General features: G+C 34.6%; 2 protein-coding genes across 2 annotated transcripts; one reads left to right on the plus strand and one right to left on the minus strand.

The window, feature by feature from the left end:
- The first annotated feature begins 2,000 nt into the window (after nt 1-2,000).
- LOC133860871 (NAC domain-containing protein 7-like) lies at nt 2,001-6,072 on the plus strand. Its single transcript, XM_062296505.1, has 4 exons — nt 2,001-2,704; nt 4,183-4,366; nt 4,482-4,757; nt 5,211-6,072. The coding sequence occupies exons 2-4, from the start codon at nt 4,207-4,209 to the stop codon at nt 5,762-5,764; spliced, it is 990 nt and encodes a 329-aa protein (XP_062152489.1). The 5' UTR covers nt 2,001-2,704; nt 4,183-4,206; the 3' UTR covers nt 5,765-6,072.
- Nucleotides 6,073-10,216: 4,144 nt separating this feature from the next.
- LOC133861909 (monocopper oxidase-like protein SKS1) lies at nt 10,217-15,140 on the minus strand. The gene is made up of 9 exons (XM_062297732.1): nt 14,844-15,140; nt 13,746-13,855; nt 13,382-13,652; nt 13,134-13,272; nt 12,212-12,578; nt 11,587-11,952; nt 11,429-11,507; nt 10,670-10,869; nt 10,217-10,543 (listed from the first exon to the last, which is right to left on the minus strand). Exons 1-9 carry the CDS (start codon nt 14,976-14,978, stop codon nt 10,444-10,446), a joined length of 1,767 nt encoding a protein of 588 aa, XP_062153716.1. The 5' UTR covers nt 14,979-15,140; the 3' UTR covers nt 10,217-10,443.
- Between the last annotated feature and the right edge of the window lie 9,183 nt (nt 15,141-24,323).

Genomic DNA, 24,323 nt, shown 5'->3' on the forward strand with positions numbered 1-24,323 from the left:
TGGATTTAATCCCATAAAGAATATGCATTATATAACTTAAAATGTTTGTTCTACAGATATATATATTGTTAATAGTGAGAGAACGGGAGATAAGCCAAATTGATGTGAGGGCTAAAATTTAGGGACGACAATTTGTACATATTCATATATCGGGTTCATGATGTATCGAGACATAGGTATAAGATTATATGGGTTCAACCGAACATGACCCATTAAATTAAACAGATCAAACATCTCAACCATGACACAACCCATTTAAATAATCAAGTGACATAGTACAACCTAACTACTTCTATGACTTAACCACAAAGCCGCAACTTATTTGATCTCATACACGACAAATTGTGTCCAATCCCACACTCAACATTATGGTTGTCTTTGTAATCAAATGATACAATACAAAAGAAACTAAGAGGAATTGAATTACACAAATTCACGATACATACCAAACTAAGGCCAAATCACAAACACCATAAATAACTCTATATATAGCACAACAACAATCAAATTTGAAATTTCCAACTAAATCATTTACTATTAACAGAATTGGCTCCAAATGAAATTGGAATCTCATCCTTGAAATTCTAGTCGATATCCATCGCCATAATATCTTCCTCTAGCTCATCCAACTTTATTAGTGTGTGTTTTAATTTATTGAGAAAGAGAAAGAAACAGGTTCACGAAGAAGGAGGATCCGGACTTGGAGGACGAAGGGGATGGCAATAATATCAAATCTGAAGGCGAAGAGGGAGGCCAGGGTGCGAGCCTACGTTGGTGTCAGTGACTAGTGCTTTGAGAGGAAGGCTAGGCAACGCCGAGCTTCAGTTCACAGGGATAAAAGATCGAGTGGAAGAAGAATGTGAATGAGAGAGAGTAATTAGAGGGAGAGAAGAATATTACTGGCATGAGACTGAGTGTTTTTTAGTTTTTTCTTTTTTGAACTTCGGGTTTTTATTTTTTAATGATAAAAAAAAAATGTTTTAATTTATACGAGTAGATTAAGTAGGTTGACCCGATTATTAATCATGTCTAATTGGGTTAAACTAGTTTGACTCGAATTCTATTACACTAAGAGTAATGCTAAATGTCAAATTCATGTCCTCCTAAAATTGATATGACTTTTAAAATTATCATTAGATTAAAATTCAATAATGATTGATCACAAATGAAATGAGTCTTACATTTAGCATTACTCATTACACTAAACTCCAACTAACTAATTTTATATTGGGTTCGTGTTAATTTCGTAAGTTGTGTCAAAAATTACCGGCCCTAATAAAAACCATTTCCAACCATTTCCAGTAAAAGATTGTAAGGGGAAGGGGGTGTCTATCTTCACTCGTACATACAATTCTTGAGATGGAAAAAGGAAGACGTAATTAAGATTAGAGAAACATACGAAATAACTGTGGAATTATATATATATATATATATAAAGTAGCTAGTATTAGGGATCACTTTTGCACTCCCTACGACTATTTGTGCTGAGGAATCACTACAGCAAGAGACTTATTTAGGCACACAACGTCTGATGGGATCTTTGCCAAAATTACTAGAACATTAAGACTGTTAGACACCCGGCCTGTTTACGCATATTTATCCAGAAAGGACAAAGGGAGCGACTGGCAAATTTCATGAGCGGTGATGTTAGAGCAAGAATATTGGATTGCGCGAATTACATCCATCAGATGAAGGGTCACCCCAACAACAACAACATCATCATAGTCATCATATAATCCCAATTCCATTAGGGGTTAAGCTAGACTTGAAGGAGATGATGGAAATGGTAGGGACTGAGAGCGGAGTTGGCACTAATAGGGGCCACCATGCCTCATTTTGAGAGAGAGAGAGAGAGAGAGAGATGGGGTTTGTGGGTGACTTTTTGGCTGGTGGCTGTTCCATTACGTCACCACCAATATCCTCCTATTTTATTCTCTCCTTTTGGGGTCTTTCTGGAGGCTTTTCAGAATTGTTGATTGGTCTGTGCCGTTACTTCCTCTGACTTCACCGTTTGCTTCAGGTCTCTCTCTCTCTCTCATATATCTGCACAGAAAACTTTGAAAGATCGAGAAGCATATTCTCTGTAATTGGGTCTCTATCAGTTGCGGGTAGAGGTGGCAGTAGAGAGGGCGTTCCTTCTCTCCCTTAAGCAAATTTTGCGCCACCTTTTTTCCCGCCCTAAAGCTTACCCACCAATCCAGCTTAATCCGACAACGAGAGATAATGAGAGCTTATGATATAGAAAACAAGCTACTACGATAACTTTTTACTCAATTTCTCTTTTAGCATTAGGGTTTCCGCTTCTTATTTAACCCTACTTGTTTTCTATTCTTCTGGTGCTCGATCCGCTTTTCCTTTTTCTGAAGCCCCTCGGGATTCGGTCCTCGACAAGTCAGACAGCCTCAGAATAGTTTTTTGTGAGGGTAGAAAAACAGTTTGGCTTCAATTCCCGAGGATACACCTAAAGTACAAGATTTTTTTTTGTATTTTGTTGTCTTTGTTTCTTGTCTCATATAACATATATAGAGGAGCTTTTCCTCTATAGTTGGTAGTTGAAGTTGAGAAAATACCCAGACCATAATATCAATCCATTTTTGGAGAAAAAGGGTTTGCTGGTTGGTGGAAGATTTGACTCACCCACTCTGCCACCCCAGAGGCCCAGATCTGTGGGTTACAACAGCTAGAGACAGTTCTTTCTTCATCTGTGAGCTCTCTCTCTCTCTCTCTCTCTCTCTCTCTCTCTCTCTCTCTCTCTGTGATACTTCTTCTTTTTGATGTTCTTCATTTTATGGTATAGTTTGCTACACTGGATCTTTGTTCCTGAGACTTGAATGTTGATGAGGTTGGACATCAAGTAGGGAACGGAGGCTTAATTTGCAGATCTAAAATCTCAAGGAGAATTCTCTTCTACAACTAATGTTAAAAATGGGCATATTATGCTTCTGATTTGGATATACCATCTGCCTAATGAATTTAGAAAAATGAAAAATATCGAAAGTATTCTATCCTTCCATCACACACTTCTTTTGCCTTCGATCTCTTTGTTCCCCATTTTCTTTTTCTTCATTACAGTACTCCATGATTAGACGTTAACCATTTAAAACCTTGGAGATATCTTGTCTCGTGGGAATCACAATGAGTAACACTCATAATTGGAGACAATCTATGTTTTCTTTCTAACTCTAGAAATATCTCATGTCTGATAATCATGTTTAATGAGTATCCCCCGACATATCACGCAAAATTAATTAATCAAAAAATGCGTTACACTTACACACGCCTATATTATGGTAAGAAATTTCACGTATTATGTTTTCCACCAAAAAAATTATCTTTTCAGTGATATTAATGTAGCTGTAAAGATAATGTTATAAGCTACGGGTGATTCATGCCAAAGGTTCAAAAGCTCGTTTTTTTTTTTGCTCATTCATATGCTGGTCGAATTTGGGTAGCTTAAGATTGCTCTTTGTATATTTCTTAGATGTAGCCATCGGAAGTGATATGTAACTAATGCTAATTTTGTCATGACCCTTGATGGAAATTCCAACTAGTATTGATGACTAACAAATGTAATTAAACGGTTTTGTTTTATCTGTTTAAATTTTGCTGTAAGAATATATTCACTTTGTTTTATCAGACGTCGTCTATATATATAAATATACATTTTTTTGTAATCAGTACAAATGTGGTAGTAGTTCGGGAAACTAAAAGTGTATTTTCCGAAATCTTTTTTATTTCACATGTAGAACAAATTAGGATATATCAAAGTTCTCTGTCTCCTTTCAAAGAATGATGAGAATTAAGGTTGGAGGCAAGAACTAGTCCATGCAGAATAATTATCTAATTCTTTAGAAGAAACTTTTGCATTTGATACTACATACTATGATGATAAAAACTTTTAGCATCCTTTTGAGACTTTAATTAGACATTTACTTTATTCCACAGTAAAGTTAGCAGGGTTCTAAAGTCTACTTCTTCTTCTTCTAATGCTATTGTACAGGCATATATATCAAGCCTGATTTAAATATCCATGTTTTTGCAATTGTAATACTCTATTTCTTTTTGTTTTTCTTTCTGGCAAATAAGCACTGCAGTAAGAGCAAAATAATACCTATATATATATAATTAAATCTAGAATGAAAGTAATTAACATGCTTATGAGTATGCTTCTATGTATTGCAGAAGTCAAGACCTAAGCGGGGGAATATGAATGTTTTTTCTCATGTACCCCCTGGTTTTCGGTTTCATCCAACAGATGAAGAACTTGTTGATTATTACCTTAGAAAAAAGGTGACATCACGAAGGATTGACCTAGATGTCATTAAAGATGTTGACCTCTACAAAATTGAGCCATGGGATCTTCAAGGTATATTGTACTAATTCGTAAAAAGTTTTCAATTTCAAACTTATGTCAAGAGACTAGACAATAAAATAAAGCCTGTAACTGTAATTAATTTTTACATTTTACACAATTTCAAAAGAGATATGCAGGATAGGAACAGAAGAGCAAAGTGACTGGTACTTTTTTAGCCATAAAGATAAGAAGTATCCAACAGGAACCCGCACAAATAGAGCCACGGCAGCAGGTTTTTGGAAAGCGACAGGAAGAGATAAGGCTATATACTCTAAGCATGACTTGGTTGGAATGAGGAAGACCTTAGTCTTTTACAAAGGCCGAGCCCCAAATGGACAAAAGTCAGACTGGATTATGCATGAATACCGGCTTGAAACTGATGAAAATGGGACTGCACAGGCAAGTACTACAAAATCATTTCAATTTCCTAATTGTCATAAACTTCAAATGCTTGCTAGCTTATGTGTACCTACTTAGAAAATGTTTTCTTTGCATTACATGTAAAAACTACCCGGTATTTATGCATACATATCTTGATTTTAACGAGATTTAATGAAAAATTCTGACAAAACGGTGAAATAGAAAAATAAAAATTAAAACATGAATACACTAAATTGACACTTTTTAAAATTAAAGGGTATGATTACAAAAGTGTTAAAAGATCATGAGTAGTAAGTGAAATTTTCTCTTTTTCCTTCGATGAATGTCAGTCGATCGATTTCTTGGGTCGTATTAAATTGTGAATCTAATATATATGGGGACATTGGTGCATTCATAGAGATGCATGTTAGATATAGATTATAATGTTACTTTTGAAATGAAAGTCGATCTGTGCTTCAATTGATGATGCAGGAAGAAGGTTGGGTTGTGTGTCGGGTATTCAAGAAGAAGATAACGACAATGCGTAAAGTGAGCGAGCACGAATCGCCATGTTGGTACGACGACCAACTCTCATTTATGCCGGACTTGCAGGACTCACCTAAGCACAGCTCCCAGAATAATCTGGTGTACCAGCTCCCTTATCATTGCAAGAAAGAGCTAGATTTGCCGTACCACCTTCCCCACCACGAACACTTCCTCCAGCTCCCACTTTTAGAGAGCCCAAAACTGCTCCAATCAGCTGCCACTGTGAGCTCATTTGGTGTAGCCATAAACCACGCCACCACCTTGCAAGAAGAACAAATTCAACAGGCACACGAACAAAGCCTTCATGGGGTGGATCATGTGACAGATTGGCGAGTGCTAGACAAGTTTGTTGCTTCTCAACTCAGCCATGATGATGCCGCCAACATGTTTCGCGCATCAGGGAACACGAATCTTCTCGTCAGGCACTTGGAAAAGCAAGAAATGGTGCCGGAAAATGCCTCCATGTCAAGCTCTAGTAATTGTCAAATTGAGTTTTGGAAGTGACACCCTGCTTAAACTTATTCAACGTTATAGGGAAGTAGTGATCGATCCAAAATCCTGTACATAATAAACTGTTGGTGGGATTCTGGCTCTTCGATCTCCTAGTATTAAGTTAATACTACTGCTAAATAGTTAGTGACAAAATCATATTTCTTGTTATGTTCAAAGGGGATTTATTATATATATACGTACGTTGCCTAAGAACTTACAGCCATGCGCTGTTTATGGAGTCGGCCGGCCAGGTGGTCGACCACTGCTATGTTTGTGTTTCAACTTAATGAATTAGTTTTAATTTGGTATAAATAACATAATGTTTTTCGTTTATTAAGTTGTAGTTATGATTCTTCTTCAAGTTCAACAGATTCTCTCATTTTTTCCATCTTTCGTTTTTGTACGTGGTTCTATATTTTCTGCTCTATTTTGATAGATATATTTCCAAGAGAATTGAGAACATATAATGCTCGATCCTGTAAACCATCTATTTGCCAATATGAAAATCAATTGAAAAGTTGAATAAGCCCACACTTTTGTTTATGGCGCACATTCTTAATTAAGGAGTAAATTAATGAGCTATATATTTGATATATGTAACACTATAATTTGTTTGTTTTTGTTTTTCAACTTCTGAAGCACCACATTTTAGTTTCGTCATGGTTTGGAGAAAGTCTAACCAAAGCAAGGGGGGAGAGAGAGAGAGAGAGAGAGAGAGAGAGAGAGAGAGAGAGAGAGAGAGAGAGAGAGGGTATCATGACAAGAAAATAATATCATTATATCAATGATTACGTAAATATTGCTTTGCTGCAAAGTTTTGCAAATTCAGGTGTGTACGTATTATATTCTTGAGTAGGTGTAGAAGGCAAGCAATTGTCATATCCAGAATATATAATATGCATAAAGTTGGCAGTAAAAGATGATATGCACATCTAGCGGGAGGGGTTCTTGGGCTCCGTTTGTCTAGAGTAAAATGCATGTTTAGTTGAAAATATTTTTCGAAACCTACTGTTTTTTTCAATGTTTGGCTGTCATGTTGAAAATATTTTCTGCTATTTGGTCCACATTTAAAAATGTGAATTAAACTAGCTACTAACTATAATTAGGTTTTTAGTGTTGGTAAATTCAGTGTCAAAACACTTTTTATTGTAAGTTTTAGATATATAGTTAAGCTGATCCAAAACATAAGAATTCAGGTTTATATATGTAGTCCAGCATAGACCTATTCAAAGTAAAAGGACCATATCTTATGATTTTAAAATCAGATGTAGGAAAACTTATAGAGGTGAAAATATGATTCAAAGGGCTACAATTTTGTATTTCATGAAAAGTTTTCAATTCCAATGTTCACAAGATCAAAATGTCCGGTTGTCAATAGATCGAAAAATGAAAATTTGGAGCTGAGAAGCTGAAGTTCTCATTCAAACAAAACTATTCTGGTTCGAACAAGAATGTGTCCCGAGCTCCAAAATGACTCCATCTGTTGCTGTCCTGGCCACGTCTCGACGAAATGGTGGATCAAAAGGATTTCCAAAGAGCTTCTTTCACAACTTCATTTGAAGTCTATTCGAACGGGAGAATCATAGAATGTTTCGGTCAGAGAGTGGCTCAAACACTGCATGTTCCAAATTGCAAAACCCTAGACCTTGTTTGAACCAAATTAATCTTGTTGGAACAAGATTGCAGCAGATTGTGAAAACCCTAGCCGACTTAATTAGTCTAAAAGGATATGCATGTTTTCTCTCATTCTATATAAGTCTCACATATACCATGACTTTCGTACGCCTAGAGTAGCATTATTCATTTGTCGTGAGAGAGAGAGAGAGAGACCTGCAAAGTAAAGGATAGTCATAAGCATGACATGAAAAGCATTTGGGAGTGATTTAATTAATAATTATGTTTATTAGATATGTTTGGTAATGCATTTTAGGTGGCGTTTTTTGCGGTTGGATTAAAAGATCTGTGAAATGATGTAGCATAAAAGTGAAATTGTTTTTGTGTTTTAATTTAGCTGTTAGTTAATGTTTTTGTTTTGAGAAAAAAAAAAAAAAAGAAAGAGAGGTAGAAATTAAGCAAAAGTTTTAATAAACAAAGCATATATTAATTGTTTTGTGAGTGTGAAGAAAGATATATAGCATCGATGCACCTCCTGAGACTAGTTCACGTGACTCTATTATCGATCTATATTTTTCTTACCTCCCAAATGCGTATCATTCTTTCCGGCCTCTTAAGGTAATACCATAGTTATCGATCTTAAGAGTTTGGGATCGATAGACTTGGGATTATGTTTGATGGATCATACCCACCCCCTACTTCAAATTACTTTTACAACTTTTTTTGCCATTAACATCGATCTTGATTTGCCCTTTGTTATATATGTTGGCTGCCAAATATTTTTTCTCTCTCTATTTTTAGTGAGAGAAGATCTCCCATCTCTCTCTTTTTTCCTCCTCATTGTGTGGTCTTTCATTGCCGCCGGCGCAATGTACGTGAGAGAGAGAGAGAGTGTTTGTATTACTATCCAATTAATTGCACAACTCTCTTTATATTTTCATACCTGACTAAAACATGTTTAAATACGTACTAGTTTTGAATGTGCTATAACATTAATTCTTCAACTACTGGACGTGATTATATATATATGAAAATAGAAGAAAAAATGATAATGGTGATCGATGATATTCACTGCATAACTTCGTATATATATATAACTTAGTCCTAATAGGAAAGGACAGCATAAGGCTAAAGTGCTATTCTGTGCAACTCCACAACTCTTTTTATTTCCACCTTGCATCATATATTTCTCAATTGTTTTACCTTCTTTTTTCTTACAAGAAGTTACTTGTTAAAAAAAAAAAACAGAAGAAAAAACTTTTCATTTGAAGGATTGCATGATAGACGACATCACTCATGCGTCATGACCCATGCCGTGGGTTTGGCGTGATCCACGGCCTAGGCATGGGTCCTTTTATCTGAATTTTTTTTTTAATTATTATAATTATGATTTAAGGATATTTTTATCATTTTGGGAACCATATCATAATGGAAATAACTTTTATTTGGTTGAATATATTGCTTCTAAATAAGTATAGGATTTCTAACATCAAATTTTGTGTACTTTGGCTGTCAAATTTCCATGCGATGCCCAAACTTCACTACTCGATCTCCTCGGTCGGATAAGCTTCAAATTGTTAAAATGGTATATATATATATATATATATATATATATATATATAGCTGGCACAACCAAAATTTGGAAGATGGGAAAAGAATCCCGGCCTACAATTTCTTTGAAATTATGTGAATTTTTGTACAATTTTTTTTTTAAATGGTAGGGAATCCTAATCCAATTAATGGGCCATGGTTTTTTTTTTTTTTTCTTGTTCAGACCCGTATAGGATCGATTCAAACGTTTTTTGCTCAGCCCTAAAAGTGTCCAAAAATTACCTTATTAAATTGGATTTTCTCAACAACAAAAAAAAATAGTAATAATAATTAAGATATTTTATTCAGAATATAGGAATTGATAGTTCAGAGAAAGATAATAAATTCGAGTATATTTGCCTTCTTAAACTAGATACTATTAAAATACAGCTAGAGGGGCTTTTAAAGTGACTGATATGCCACAATCTCTACTGACAAGCTTTAGAGTTATTATACAGGATTGTGAAGGACAATTAATAGCAATTATACCATGAACAAACGGAAATTTATGAATATTAAACTCATAAAACTATTACACCAAGAGGTCTCTTCAATTCCTAGAAGGGTTAGAGCATTTCCATCCCTTTTTTATTTAAAAACATTTTACTTAATATACTACTTTATTTTTTTGATTAATTTCTTTTCAAATGCACTCCACATTCAATTATCCATTTTTTTTCTTTTTACTTGAGAGAAAGGAAGAGAAAATGAGAATTTTTTAGGCGTGACATAGTTCAAATTCTACTACCACGATATAAATTAAGAGAAATGATACACATACTTTCAAGTGTTCACATTTTGATGTAACAATGAAATTACCATTCGATGCTACATGTACTTTCATTTGTAATTTCATCTAACAGTGATTTCTACTGCCGCATCAGGAAGTGAATACTTGAAAGCATATGTGTAGAGTAGCACTTCTCATAAATTAATCCCTAGCTAGTAAAATGTCCCTTGTATGCAACCCACTATATTTTTGGCATCAAAACAATTGTACTGGAGGGCATGTGAGCAACTTGAATCTTACTCATTTCATCTTTTTTCTCCCTGGCATTTGAAGGCACAGAGCACAGACCACCCACATTGAACAGAATTATTGCCAAAATGATGACAGAAACTGTTCCATAGAATGATTTCATTTGTGTGGTATGTTTATATATACTCTATATCCACTGGACCTCTTCTGAACAAGATCAAATAGATAGACAGAGCACATGGAGCACAATCATTTTACAAAGTATATATCAAAATTGAGTATGTAAAAGTCAAATGGTATTAAGAATGAATTAATCACAATTACTGTAACTTTAAGGCGCATAAGGAATGATGGATACCCAGTGACATAAATTACAAGAAATGGGTGAAGGCCCAACATGTAAAAAAAAAAAAATGAAAACAGATGTCATTTAGACCACAGTATTGTACCAACAAAACTCGGTATCCAAACCTAAAACTAAATGTTTCTCACAAATCAGTAGCAAAGCTCAGCTAAAAGTGTAAATCAGAGCAAAGACTTCCACCAGCAGAGTGAAATACAGCTTTGAGTTTCCCCTTAAGACTGATGCTGCAGAGTTGTTCGCCTCCCTGAAGGTGCAAACAAAAGTAGAATAAGAAAAGTTTCATCAATTGAGTGAATGTGTGTGTGTGTGTGTGTGTGTGTGTGAGAGAGAGAGAGAGAGAGAGAATTCTACAAAAAGATTTTAGACATACTTCGATAAGTTCTGGAGTGCACCACAATATAAGACATTCCCAGGTGCAACCATCTCAGTTTCACCATTTTCCTCAGGATTGACTATTCTCATATAGGTTTCTTGGCCTAGATACCATCTATCAAGATTTTCTGTTCTAATGTTCCATGCTCCAGCATTGTCAAGAGAGGCGAGGACCGCTGTCCATGCCCCAGGGAAAACCTACACAACAGGAAAAACTGAGAAGTTTAATACAAGACATACAGTTAGGCTTTTTAAGATTACCCCCTAAAAGATTCAGAACAGCAGCACAGCAACTTCATTAGCAATATAAGAACACCAGCCAAATGAAGCAATTTTCTGAGAAGTTTAATACAAGACATACAGTTAGGCTTTTTAAGATTACCCCCTAAAAGATTCAGACAGCAGCACAGCAACTTCATTAGCAATATAAGAACACCAGCCAAATGAAGCAATTTTCTGAGTCATAAGATCTTGAGTGTCATAGTTTAAGAAATATGACTTGAACGGTTGGAAGAAATTTATTCACATAGCTGCATTAAGAATTACTTGCCCAAAATTTTTTGTTAAAGATTCTAAATAGGCTAGATCTAGACATTCAAGCAAAAAATTGGGCCCAAAAGTTCACCATATCCTCTCTTCTTCTTCTTCTTTTTTCTTTTTTGGTCATAAATCCACCAGATCCTTCTAAAATACAGGGTAACAAATGAGGTTTAGAGGATTAATAAAAAAGAAATGTATGTTATGTGAAAAAACCAACCTGCGTAGTGCTGCGAGCAATTGCATCCCACTTATTATATCTATTTCTGCTTTCTTCTGTCCACTCACCAAAGTCCATCCTGCATTCAGGTAATCAGTTTCTTAAATGCTAAACCTTTAAGGTAAATGAGACACTATAAACAAGGGAAAGATTCTTACGCAACCATAAAAAATGAATAGCCCTCCATATGAAAACTCTGCACCACGGTGTCATTGTTTTGAAATATGACTTCTATGAATCCCTTATATGTAGCATTAATAACTGATCTGTCCAGCCGGGGGGTTCGGTTAAGTGGCTTATCAGGGAAATCAAGCTTATATTCTCCCTTCACTTTATACTGGTCAGCAAGCCTGATTGGTGTAGCAGGTTTGACAAATGAGATCCCATTGAGTGTAGCTCGAAGTGTCCCATTGATCAATACTGGCGGCACAGTCTTTATCACGTATGTTTCCGTCACATTAATCGAACCGTAGTGAAAAGACCCTTGTGGATTAGGGCGAGCTCCACTTGCAGATACATTTTGCCTAAGCAATATAGAATGGAGACTTAAATCAAAATGAAACTTAAAAAGCATGAATTGCACCTAACTCCATCTGCAAAGGGGCGTAGTCAAAGCTGTTTTTGTAATTTTTAGACATGAATATAATCTAACTGTGCCATTGGGAAGTTAGTTGGTCAAAGGATTTTGTAATTTTAGGCTTGATTACAGTCAGTGATGTGATGAGAAACCAAGCTATCCTAAATATCAAACTCCAAAATAAACATGACGTTATGAAAACAAACCTGATGCTTAATGCCTGGTTTATTGGCCTTGATTTGTCATAAAAGTCATTTGGTGGGTCAGGCAGAGGACCAGTTGCTGGTCCTTTAGAGTTGGAATAGTGTAAAACGGCAACTCCAGTCACTCTCTGCCAAAGTGATTCATTCACAAACCTAGCACTTGCGACAATGTAGTAATCAGAACTTGCATTCTGATCCATTGTGACCAAAAATGAGTAAGATTGCCCAACATGAATATCTAAGTCTGTAAAATTTTGTTGTACTGTATAAAATCCTTCTGTTTCTGCTAGATTCAGAAAATGGTTTTGAATTCTAAAGTTCAAACAAGTTGAAATTCCGACATTGTGCACACGAACTCGATATGTTTTTCCTGCAAAACATAATGCTATGGTAAATAATATTTCAAACAGTTGAAACCACTCACCATGAATTAAAGAAACAATAAAGAAAACAACATCATAAAATTTAAAAAATAAAAACTAAAAAAGGATGATGTAGTATGGCCAATCCCTACATCCACTTCTATGTGTACAGACTTCTTCATTCTCAGTCTGATACCAGTGATGTTATAAGTGGTACAGGATTGAGCTTTTTATGGGCCATTGGGAACCAAATGAAACTTAATGATTAAGATTTAGTGGGACATAATTTTTTTTAAAAAAGAATAAAATAAAATGAGCAGGTCAAGAAGTTGATGGATTAACATGGAACTTTGAATTCCAACAAAATCACCAAACCTAAAATATCAAGTATAAGAGAGAAACTTAGGCACATAGCTGATAACAGATATGACATATTACACCCAAGAGCCAGAAGATATCAATAAGCTGTGGAAACAAGTTCTTCCAGATGGTAAAAACAAAACAAAGAAAAATAAAGAGAATGGTTCAACACATTTTCCTGATAAATGCTGGGAAAAGATTACCTGGATCGACTTGAATGGATTCATACTGGATGCCATCAGGTACAAGCGTGGTGTTATATCGGTAAGGTCCCTTCCCATTGATGAGAACTCCATCAGGCATTCCAAGGTCGTTTCCAGCATCAAGGGCCGACCGCAGTACCTAAAATTCAAAAAAAAAAAAAAAAAAAAATGAGGCAGTAGTAAAGTTAAATCCTATAATCCCACTGCAATGTTCATAAGCAAAGATCAAACTGACAACAAATACTAACCACATGATTCCGGGTATACCAGTCACCAATCATAATGATGATATCCCCATCTGGCTCTGCAAAAGGAATGGCGATTATATCCCGATTATTAATAATGAAAGGACCAAAGCCACCGGATGCTCTCTGGAAATTGAGAGAGGGGAAGTAGAAAAAGCTTCCAATTTGATCCTTGACTTGAAACTGATAAGTCCAATTCCTTTTCGGGTGAATTGGACAATTTGTGCCAAGAAGACCATCCTGCCATGAATTACGCCGCATTTGAATTCCAGGCCTAGCAACCATTAATACCAAGTTTGTCAAAGAACTCTCCACGTCAAAATTCACAATTTAAAAAAAAAAAAAATGCTACTGTGCTGAAACCAACCAGGTTATTAGGAGATCTTCATCCAAATCATTCCATACATTGACAACAACATTGTAATTAGTAGTAGAATTGATTACAGGGCCCGGAAACTTCTCATTAATTGCTATAACCTGCAAATGATAATTATTAAAATAGGTAAAGTTACTCAGATTCTGATCAACACTACTCTTTTTGATTCAATAAAAATTGAATCGTAAACCATTGAAAGAAAACTTCAAAAGAAAATGGGAGCAAAAACATGTAATGTAATGGCATTCAACAAAAAGGAGCTTGAAAAGCACCTTTCTTGAATGATAATTATATATCTAAACAAGACACGCAGAAACATACACACACATACAGAAGACCAGACTCTCACAAGCACGTTTCTTGGATAATGAATTATGTAATTATACAAATTAGATAATAACAGTAATAATAGTTAAAACAATTACTATGATAATCTAGAATGAAATGTTAGGTCCTAATTTACATTAACTGTACCCAAAACCCATATCTAATTCAGCAACAAACAAAAGACTCATAACAGATAACTGAAGAAAGAGGGTGAAAAAAAAAGACGAAGCAAAAGCCCTATATTCTAACATCTATAGTGATATTTAGACTGCGTCACCTCTACTCAAAGCCTAGTATCTGATTCAACTAAATAAAAATAATCAACCGAAAAATAAAATGAACAGACCAGAAAAGGAAACATAGGAGAAAAAACATAAAATCCATAAGAAATCCGAAACATACTCCAACATCTTTGTACCTTAATCTATTTCAATAATAATCAATTTCCAACTATCAGGTGCAACCACATACAAAATATAGAATGCTAATTACAGGGAAGAACAAAATATATGACATATTTGGACCGCACAGATTAAACCACTTCAATGACACTTAAACCGCACAGATTACACGGAAATACATGAAAAATACGCAAAATCCATATAGAAAAATCATTTATCAATGGAACTCAAACAATGGTTCTGAAAAAATATATACTTTCATGCATATCCCTTCTTGACAGTCTTCAGAGAAACCAAATCATACCCACATGAAACCAAAGACCTATAAATAAAGAGAGTGAGAGAGAGTTAAGAAGTGAACCTGTTGAGGAACGCCGAGAGGGGAGGCAGTGATATAAGAGACACGAAGGTCATAAAAGGCATAGGGGTCAGCAGCAAAACAGAGGCTTGGAAGCAGAGCAATGAGGACCAAAGAAAACAGAGAAAACAGAGCCATTAACGTACTTGAGAGTTTATGGAAGTGAGCTAAGCAAAGATTTGGTGGTGGTTTACATAATCAGTGAGAGGAACAGAGAGAGAGCGAGAAAGAGGAAGAGGCTGTAATATATTTCTGAGACTTCTTATTGAGAGTAAAAAGTAGGCTCTTATAAGAAAGAAAGATACTAGCGGGTCAAGGTCTCAGAGGGTCGCCATTAATGTAAATTATAATTCTCTGTTTTTGGAAATTTTGCTCAAGTCCACGCCCCATTACCGGTTACTCGCTAAGCCAGTTGAATCTAACCGGCTCTTACTATTTGATTTTCCTAACCCCACCCACTTTATTCTTTTATTTGTTTTAGTAAAGATACGCTGATTTCAATGAACAACTTTTTCGCAATCGGATTTTTTCCCGAACCAACTCGAGCCTAATTATTTTTATTATTTATTATTATTTTTATTATTTTTTTTTTTTGAAGGGATTATTTTTTATTATTACTATTGAGTGATAGAATTATGAGTTTATTTTAATTTTAACCATCCCCTTGCACAACAATAGCTTAATTTTATTTTTTATTTATTTTTTTTTTTTAAAAAAAAGGGCACCTTTTAATATTAAGATTTATATGTCTATATATGTTAGATTATCTCCTGGTGGATAAAAAAATTAAGTTTTTTATTATTATTAATTTCTTCTAATCTTTTCCAATCTTGCAGGGTTGGAGTTCCGATTGGAATGGGCTAAAGCATCGATGAGAAATCAAATTTAATTTTGTAAGAGTCAAACATAAACTTTAGGTAGAATATATATATTCAAAACTAAAGTCCGTCTGGTTCCGTCCTTAAAGTCTTGTTTATATTTTACAAATACCCAAAAGGATTTAAGATCTATTTGAGTATGCGATTTTAAAAAGTATAATTTGAAAACATGATCTCAAAAACGCAGTTAATTATTTGTTAAAATTGTAGTTTGACCTTTAAAATTACAGTTTAGTTTTTAAAAATATGCATTTTCAAAAAAAGTATCTATTTGCCTGAGATTTGAAAAACGGATTTTTTTACGTTTTTAAATCGTAATTTTTTGAAAACGCAATTTCAAATTATCTTTTTTTTTTTTTTTGTACAATTTAATTTAAAATTGCACTTTTTATCAACGAAATTGTAATGTCAAACGGACCCTTAATCTCATTCAAATTAATAAATAATTTTACATCCTACAATATTCACTTTGATGATCGTTACAAACTTAAAAAATAAATAAATTAAATGTATAGAAAATATAAGTGCCCTTAGTTTTGTTTAATCAATAATTTTGGCCAAAAAATGTATTTCTTAGCCATATTATACCTTTTCATCACATTCATGCTGAGTTGATTATTAGTAATGATTTTGCCTAAATAATAAATATAAGTAGACAATTATTAGTCATGATTTTGCCTTGCCTCGTGAACAAAATAATGCTCATACCAAAATTATGACCCCCAAATGATGTTAATCACACCTAAGGAATGACACAGGCTTCAACCTACCTCTTTGACTCCTTACCACTGGAAAATATTTTAAAGAGAAAAAATAAAATAAAATAAAATTGGTTGGGTGTTACATGTAATTTCATCTGTAAATTAAATGTTTATTTACCGGCTGCTGCCGGTCACAGGTAAAGATGGGTGACAGCCAATAGTCACCGCTCACCAGACCCCAGTGCATTGCACAAGTTTCGGCGCCTGGTGCTCCCTTTGTTTACGGAATTCAAACGTTCACATTCTCTTTTCTTTTCTTTTCTTATTTTCTAAGCAACAAACCCTAACGTTCACATTTTTGTCATATTCTGAACAAGTGTCCACGTGCACAGCCCGTGGCCCACACACCCCGGAATCTCACTCTGTAATCTGTATTTTTCCCCTTTTTCAGCCATTCCTTGCTCTTATTTTATTTTTGTGTTTTTTATGCGTAATTGGCAACTTTATATTCTAATCCTTGGTGTTATTTTATTTTGCAGATGAGGCCACCCAAATCAACGGGTTTGCGTAGGTTGTTTAGGGTTTTTCCTTTTTTGGCCGATCTTTTCCCAAATAATTTTATACTTTTGTTCAACATAAAACAAGTGAAATCCCAAAAAACAAAACAAAAGAAGAAAAATCAATTAAGTACGAGGATTCGTGCAATTGCTCAATTTGGTAAATCATTGATGGCCATTTTTTTTTTTTTTTTAACAACATTGATGGCCAATTTAATTTCATCGGTTGAATCACTTCGGATGTAAATACTGAAATAAATGCATATATACAACTAAGTAATATCCTGGCATAAGTTTTTGTACTCGTGCTACGTTACCACTGTGTGTGAATCAGTATTGGACCAGAACACGTCTGGCTATACGACTGTGGGATATCTTGTATAAAAAATAAATAAGAAAATAATATTATTGTCTACTGATCTTGCTTTACATGGTCATAGATATAAGAGAACGGCTATATTTCCTTACACAGATATAAAAAAAACAAATAAAAAAAAAAAAGGAAAGAAAAATAAAAACAAAAAAATAAAAATAACGGCTATATTTCCTTTTTAATTTCAGGCTTTCTTTTTTTTTTTTTTTTTTTTTTGTTAAAATATTTGAACATAACTTCATGGCTAAACTCCATTCATGAGCATAAAAGTTATATTTGGGAGGACATGGATTCAAGCATCCGTGGCACCCTGCTAAGGAGACAAGACTTATGCCCATTAATCCTTTCTCTCGTGCTTCTTACTACTATGCCTTTGGTGGTGTCGGGATCAGCCAATAGTTTGGCTTGTCTAAAGGGAGTGTTTGCGGATCCCCACAATGTAGGCTAGTCTAGGCCCCTCCTAACTGTGCCCCAATAGGAAATGTGCTAATATGATAAGGCAAAAATGTAAAATCAATCTTTGTGGTTTGACTAATAATTAAATTACTTTTAATCACTGGAGTCAAATTCCGTTAAAATATTTGTGACATTAACATTAATAATTAAACGACACGTGTCACTCTTAATAAAAAATGTAAATATATAAAACTAAAAAAAAAAAAATGAAAGGGCCGGTAGCCGGTTAACTTAATCTAGGGGTGGCTTACAAGCTACTCCAACCCGTGGGGGTGGTCACGTACCACTCATGGCCAACTCTGGTGGTTGCGCAACCATCCCCATGGGTTGGGGGTGGCTCACAGAACACTCTTTTCATTTTTTTCTTTTTTAAAAAAAATTAGTTTTAAATATTTATATTGTTTTTATTAAGAGTAACACGTGTCGTCCAATTATTAGTGCGTGGCACCTAATATAATCTATCAAATGTTTTAACCGAATTTGACTACAGAGACTACATTGTTTTTTTGGTATACTCCAAAGATCTCTGAATTTACTTTAATACCACATGGAATGATTTGTAAATTAGGTCAATCACAAAGATGAATTTTACATTTTTCCCTGATGGTAAAGTATACGTGTTGAGCTCCGGCCTCTAGTCCTCCCTCCCCGTCATTTGTTGCTTAGAAAGAAAAAAAATGCTATATTTAATTTAGATAAATCAAATAAATGATGTTCAGATAATATTGAAAGCATAATTACAATTTATATATGAAAGTACATATATAAATACTAAAAGATAAATGTACTGATTTTGGGTTCAGTTCCAATACTACAATCAAACAAATAAATAAGAATAATAGTTTTATTCCTAATTACTAGTAATAACTAATAACATTTCCTAATCTTTTTTATTTCTGAGCGATTAAAATAACTCATCCTGTTGGTTGTATTACTCATGGCATCAAGTGGTGGCATGGTCTTCACGCAACCACAAAATCATCAACCCCCTAATAAATTAATCATGCATCAAGGTCGTCCTATATATATTCCTAGGATATTGGGTGACCATTTATCATGAAAGCCCTTGCTTGTTGGCTTGTGATTTGGGATCGGATTTTGTAGCATTTTCAAGACTAATGCTCCGTTTGTTTCGGTGTAAAATGATTTCGACATTTTTCGGTGTTTGGTAGGGGCGAAAATAATAGTCAACCGAAAAATGATTTCTGTTTGACCAAAAATGCTTAATAAATTTCGGAAAATGATTTACGCTTTTCTTCCGAAGAAGCCAGACGCAGTCGATCTATTTTAAACGGCACAGTCGACCTTTACGTTCAAGCAGCCGACCACCATCGAAATATTGTCGGTATCGGAATCCAACATCCGGTTAATGTCGCCGGAATTTGGCGACGGAATCCGGCCACCTTCACCGGAATCCGGTCAGCCGGATTCGGGCCATCTGACGGGATCTGGCCGGCCCTGGCCAGAGAGGCCGGTTCCCGACCGGCTCTGGCCAGAACGGCCGGCTGGCCGGACGGCCCGGCCTCTCCGGCCAGATGGCCGGAATCCTACCTTTTGTGCCGGAATTCGGCCACTTTCGTTGGAATCCAACTATCACAGATTCCGACGAAACTGTCCGGATTCCGGCCTTTATCTCGAATTCAGGCTATATTAGCCGGAATCAGATAAAAATAGTCAGAATCTTGTCTGTCAGTGACCGAATCTCGTTATCGATGATTTTTATATTATTTTACATTAATATTTTTATGTTGTGAATAAAAATTGATTTTTATAAGTTAATATAATTGAATAAAAATATAAAAAAATATTTGCGATTTTCCGTACGCACCAAACACCGAAAAATGCTTTCGACGGAAAATGGTTTCCTGAAAAATGACTTCCCTGAAACCATTTTACGACGGAAACTATTTTACGTCGAAACAAACGGAGCATAAGAGAAAGAAAAAGGGACCAAAATCCCTTGCAATCGGGGATCTTCCCGGCCATTTTCCTTTGCTTTTGAAATGTGTAATGCTATTCTTTATATTAGATTTTCACACCAATTTCATATAAGGTAATGTGATATATTTTAGGTGGTTAACACCTTTTTTTTTTTTAGTAAGTTTCTTAATCGGTCATTTAAAACACGTTATATCAGCTAGTGTGAAACTGGTTTGAAAATTTGGTGCAAAGAGCAACATTACTCATTTAAAATTTGGTAGGAGATGTGGGGGAGCCTATGTCAGGACAAGAATTCACTGTCCAAGCATGAGACTCATTGATTATATCTATGATTTCAAATGTCCCTCTTCTTTGGGCAAAGGATTGCTTAAAATCCTAGAATATTCTAGGAGTGTAAACTCGGAGTTGATTTCTGGTTATTGGCCAAAACCAGGAACTGGCTCCGGGATCCCCAGTTATTAAAAAAAACTAACCAGCTCCGGAACCGGGTAGCCGGTTAACCGCCCGGTTAGTACCCGGTTATCCGGTCCAAAGCACAAAATAGGAATTTTCACATTTTCTTCACTTTTCCAAAAGACAAACGAGAGATAAATCATGGTCTTCGATCATAGAATGATAGAATATTGCAAAATTCTGTTGAAGAGGCAAGAACTGTTACTATTTAGGAGATGCTACGTGAATTATCTTCAATGAGGAGGCGAAATATGAGGCGACCGATGTTATTAACATACATTCAGCGGAGACCAATACCACCTACGTCCTTTAGAGCGCAGATAGACTCCCACGCTTGAGGCATATAGTTTTAGTTTTTATTATTTTTGTATCCCACCAAAACTTGAGGATGGAGTCCAAAGGGGAGGGTAACAGGGATAAATTCCTATTTTTTATATTTTTTAATATATATATATATATATATATATGTGCTTAGAGTCGGTTACTCGGTTATAATTGAGTTTTTAAGAATATAATAATCAACAACTGGCTCCGAGTACCAACTTGATTTCTCGGTTACGGGTTCCTCGCCGAATTTACACCCTAGAATATTCCAAGAAAAAGAGAGAAGCGCATTGCTAATCTCGATGACTTATAAATGACATATAAATGACATAAACACAAACAAGTATTAATATTTCTTTCTTGAATTTGACCTAAACCTGTCTTATTAGTACTGTTTCATGAATTAAGTCTATGGTGGACAACAGGCTCCTCGAATTGATACTTGGAAGACCAAGAGGTATTGTGGTGGCCATGTGCAGTTGAATTAGAAAAAGGGAGGGTTGTTATTATTTATAATATATTTGAATTATATATACTTGTCAACCACAAAATAAGGGGGAAAAGTGTAAAAAAAATAAAATAAAATAAAGAAGGAAATCTTATTGGAATGAAATGGGCAAATGATGTGTGAGGCACTCAAATTGAATGGGGGGTAATGGGAGGGAGGGGATAGAGAGCATTATGATTTGAGATAATTATAATGGCAACATATTGCGAATACTGATAATATTGCTTTAGAAAGCTTAATCAATAGTAAGTGAAAGTCACCCATCCATGATGCCTGTTTGTCAAATAATTTTAATTAGTGGCCGGGGTGCATATATGCATGCTTAGAATATATTTACTTACTTTTCTTCAAAAAAAAAAAAATATATATATATATATATATATATATATATATATTTACTTACTTAATTAATTAGGGAATTAATTAAGAACCAAATTCGTGCTGTCCTTTTGTTTTCTTTTTCATTTTCCTGGTAATTAATATAGGCTAGCTATATCAAGAATTAATTAGTTTCTCCTGATACTTTTATAATTATATGTGTTGATGCAAATTTTTGTCCGGTGACATGACATCATCAGAGACGTCACTTCATTCGTGTCTTGGCCTGCAAAATAGTAAAGATCCACCAGGGGTTGGCCGGCGAAGCCTCCTCCGATGACCAAGTCAGTCAAGTGTTTGTATAAAAAGGAAAGAGAGAGAGCTTGAGAGGATAATAGATTCTGCTGTCAAATAGTTCAGATACTCCCTTTTATATCACGTACCTGTGCATATTCCCTTTTTTCTTCTTTTTGTCTAAAGAAAACCTCGTCATGATAAATATCTAGTCATTTCTTATGTTCCCTGTCAGGCGCGGTGTTCTAGGCATATATTTAATATGCATATATCTGACTTGAGTTAACTGTGCCAATAAATGAAGACTGAGATGTCCGGCCAAGGCCCCAAATCTAAGACCTAGAGTCCACCCCAACCGGAGTCCGGGGATCAGCCCAAAAGGGTTGGTCTGACCCCTCCGATTATAGGGGATAAATACTTCCCTAACAATATGTGTAAGATATTCAGCTAAATACGATCGAGGTGGCTTGGCTAGAAATCAATTAATGGGATAAGGCACAAGGAAGCTTCCAAATCAGCCACTACATATCGACAATTGGCACAATGAAACTGCGATTTGCAGTGCTCCATGGGAGAGTCAAGCACAAATTGACCTTTCATGCACTAATTAAATTCAAAGATCACAATAATATGGTATTTGAGAATACTAGAATGTCATTAAAAATATTTTTTAGTGTCCCATAAAGCATTAATTGTAGCTTTGGTGTCAAACTAATGGTAAATTAATTAATCTTCTCTAATATATTAAACTAAAAAATTACCTGTCTAGCTAGTCTTGACTTTGAATTGTGATTAGATCTAGCGCTAGATCTACCGCTAACTTGCACGTGGACTATGGAGGGTAAGTGATCAGCTTCTACAAGAATCTGAAATATTGTATTTTACATCTTTCAACTTAATTTGTACATAATATTTATATTTTAGTTTAGACAATGAAACCCTAATTAAAGAAGATAAACATAAGGAAAGAATTAGAGGACATGCATTAGCTTTTAAAGTTAATTGGGAGCTTAACAAAGCATGTTAATTAGAGTAATTAAAATCTTTTTTTTTTTTTTTTTTTTTTTGAGAAAAGAGTAATTAAAATCTTGGCACTAAATTATTGTTTATCCTTCCTAAATTATTTCATGTTAGTAAGATTATTTAAAAAAAATTCTTTATTGTGTTACTATTATTATTTTTAATCATATCTTTTGAAAATATGTTTATTCTCTCCACATGTCATGTTTGTGGCTTTTAATACCATATAAACAAGGAATCTTAGCAGTGATCGATCTTTATTTTTTGTTCAAAATGCGTTGAAGATGCAGATCAAACAAAAGCTAATTAATATTTTTAACTCCAAATTTGTCCGAAATTTCAGCTGTTTTCTCCAACATTCTTCTTAGGCGTTATGATCAAATATATTCTCCCTACAAATACAAGGGTTTTATATATTCTAGCTAGTTTAATTGGTCAAAGAAATGAGAAAAAGTAATTATTAAAAATTCAAAAGGAAGCTAAGGCCGGGCTTCCATGCAGATCGAAGAAAGGGAGAAGAATAAAAATGGTTGCATGCAGAACCTCAGAAGAATATAAATCAATAAACAGAAACAAAAGACAAAAGTAAATAATAATAATAATAAATTAATTAATTAATTAAAGGAAAGGGCCTCCTTCCATGCATGCAGGAACCCCAGAAGACACGTATTTATATAATTTGGAGCATAATTTTGGCCATAAATTTAGCAGCAATTTATAAATTGCATAGAAGTTGGAATTCTTAAATCAAAAAACTTTAAGAATAAGGCAATAAGCTAACGGTCGAATGCCGGCCGGCCACCTCCATTGTTGCCATGTCATGTACGACTAGAGTTAATTTAATTAAAAGAGCAAGGAATATCACACTCGAAAGGGGAGAAAGACGATATGTCCTCGGCTTTTGCTTTTCCAAACGTACGGCACATATCGGGAAAAAAAAGTGCTATATAGATAGGACTCCTTATCCTTGGCTTGATTCACTGACTAGTATACAGAAATGGATGATTCGCATAACTTTTAAACAGACTAGTAAAGTAGTGATTTATATCTTTACTTATATATTTACACTGAATAATATTTGCATATATGAGCAAAAAAAAAAAAAAATTATTTTCCAACTAATGTTCGTTTGTTTTGATGTAAAATATTTTCAACTAAATCATTATTTATATTTTTTCGAAAAATATTTTTCGGTATTTGACTCGTACGAAAAAATTAATCATGGCGAAAAATGACCGGCAAGGAGATTCCGGCAATCGGATCCAGAAATTGGGGGACCTTTGGCGACATATTCTGACTACTAACAAACTCTAATGGCCGATAGTGGCGAATTTCCACAAACGTGTATGCAAGAATGAGAAATTTAAATTCAAAAAATGATTTACAGTTCCAAAAATTAAAGAGAATTTTTCGGTCAAATTGAAAATAATTTTCGTTTACCATCATTTTTAGTTGCACGAAACACTGAAAAATACAAAAAAAAAATACAAAAAAAAATAAAATAAAAATTATGATCAAAGAAATGGAGCATAAGTATGGAACTTATAATTTTCACTCAATTATATATCTATTGAATAAATATTATTGAATTGCCTAAATGGTATCACCAGTTATAGGTCAGAAAATAAGAGGAAAATCCTCCTCCTAAAATTTCTATTGT

This window comes from Alnus glutinosa, chromosome 2, assembly GCF_958979055.1.
Source record: "Alnus glutinosa chromosome 2, dhAlnGlut1.1, whole genome shotgun sequence".
NCBI lineage: Eukaryota > Viridiplantae > Streptophyta > Magnoliopsida > Fagales > Betulaceae > Alnus > Alnus glutinosa.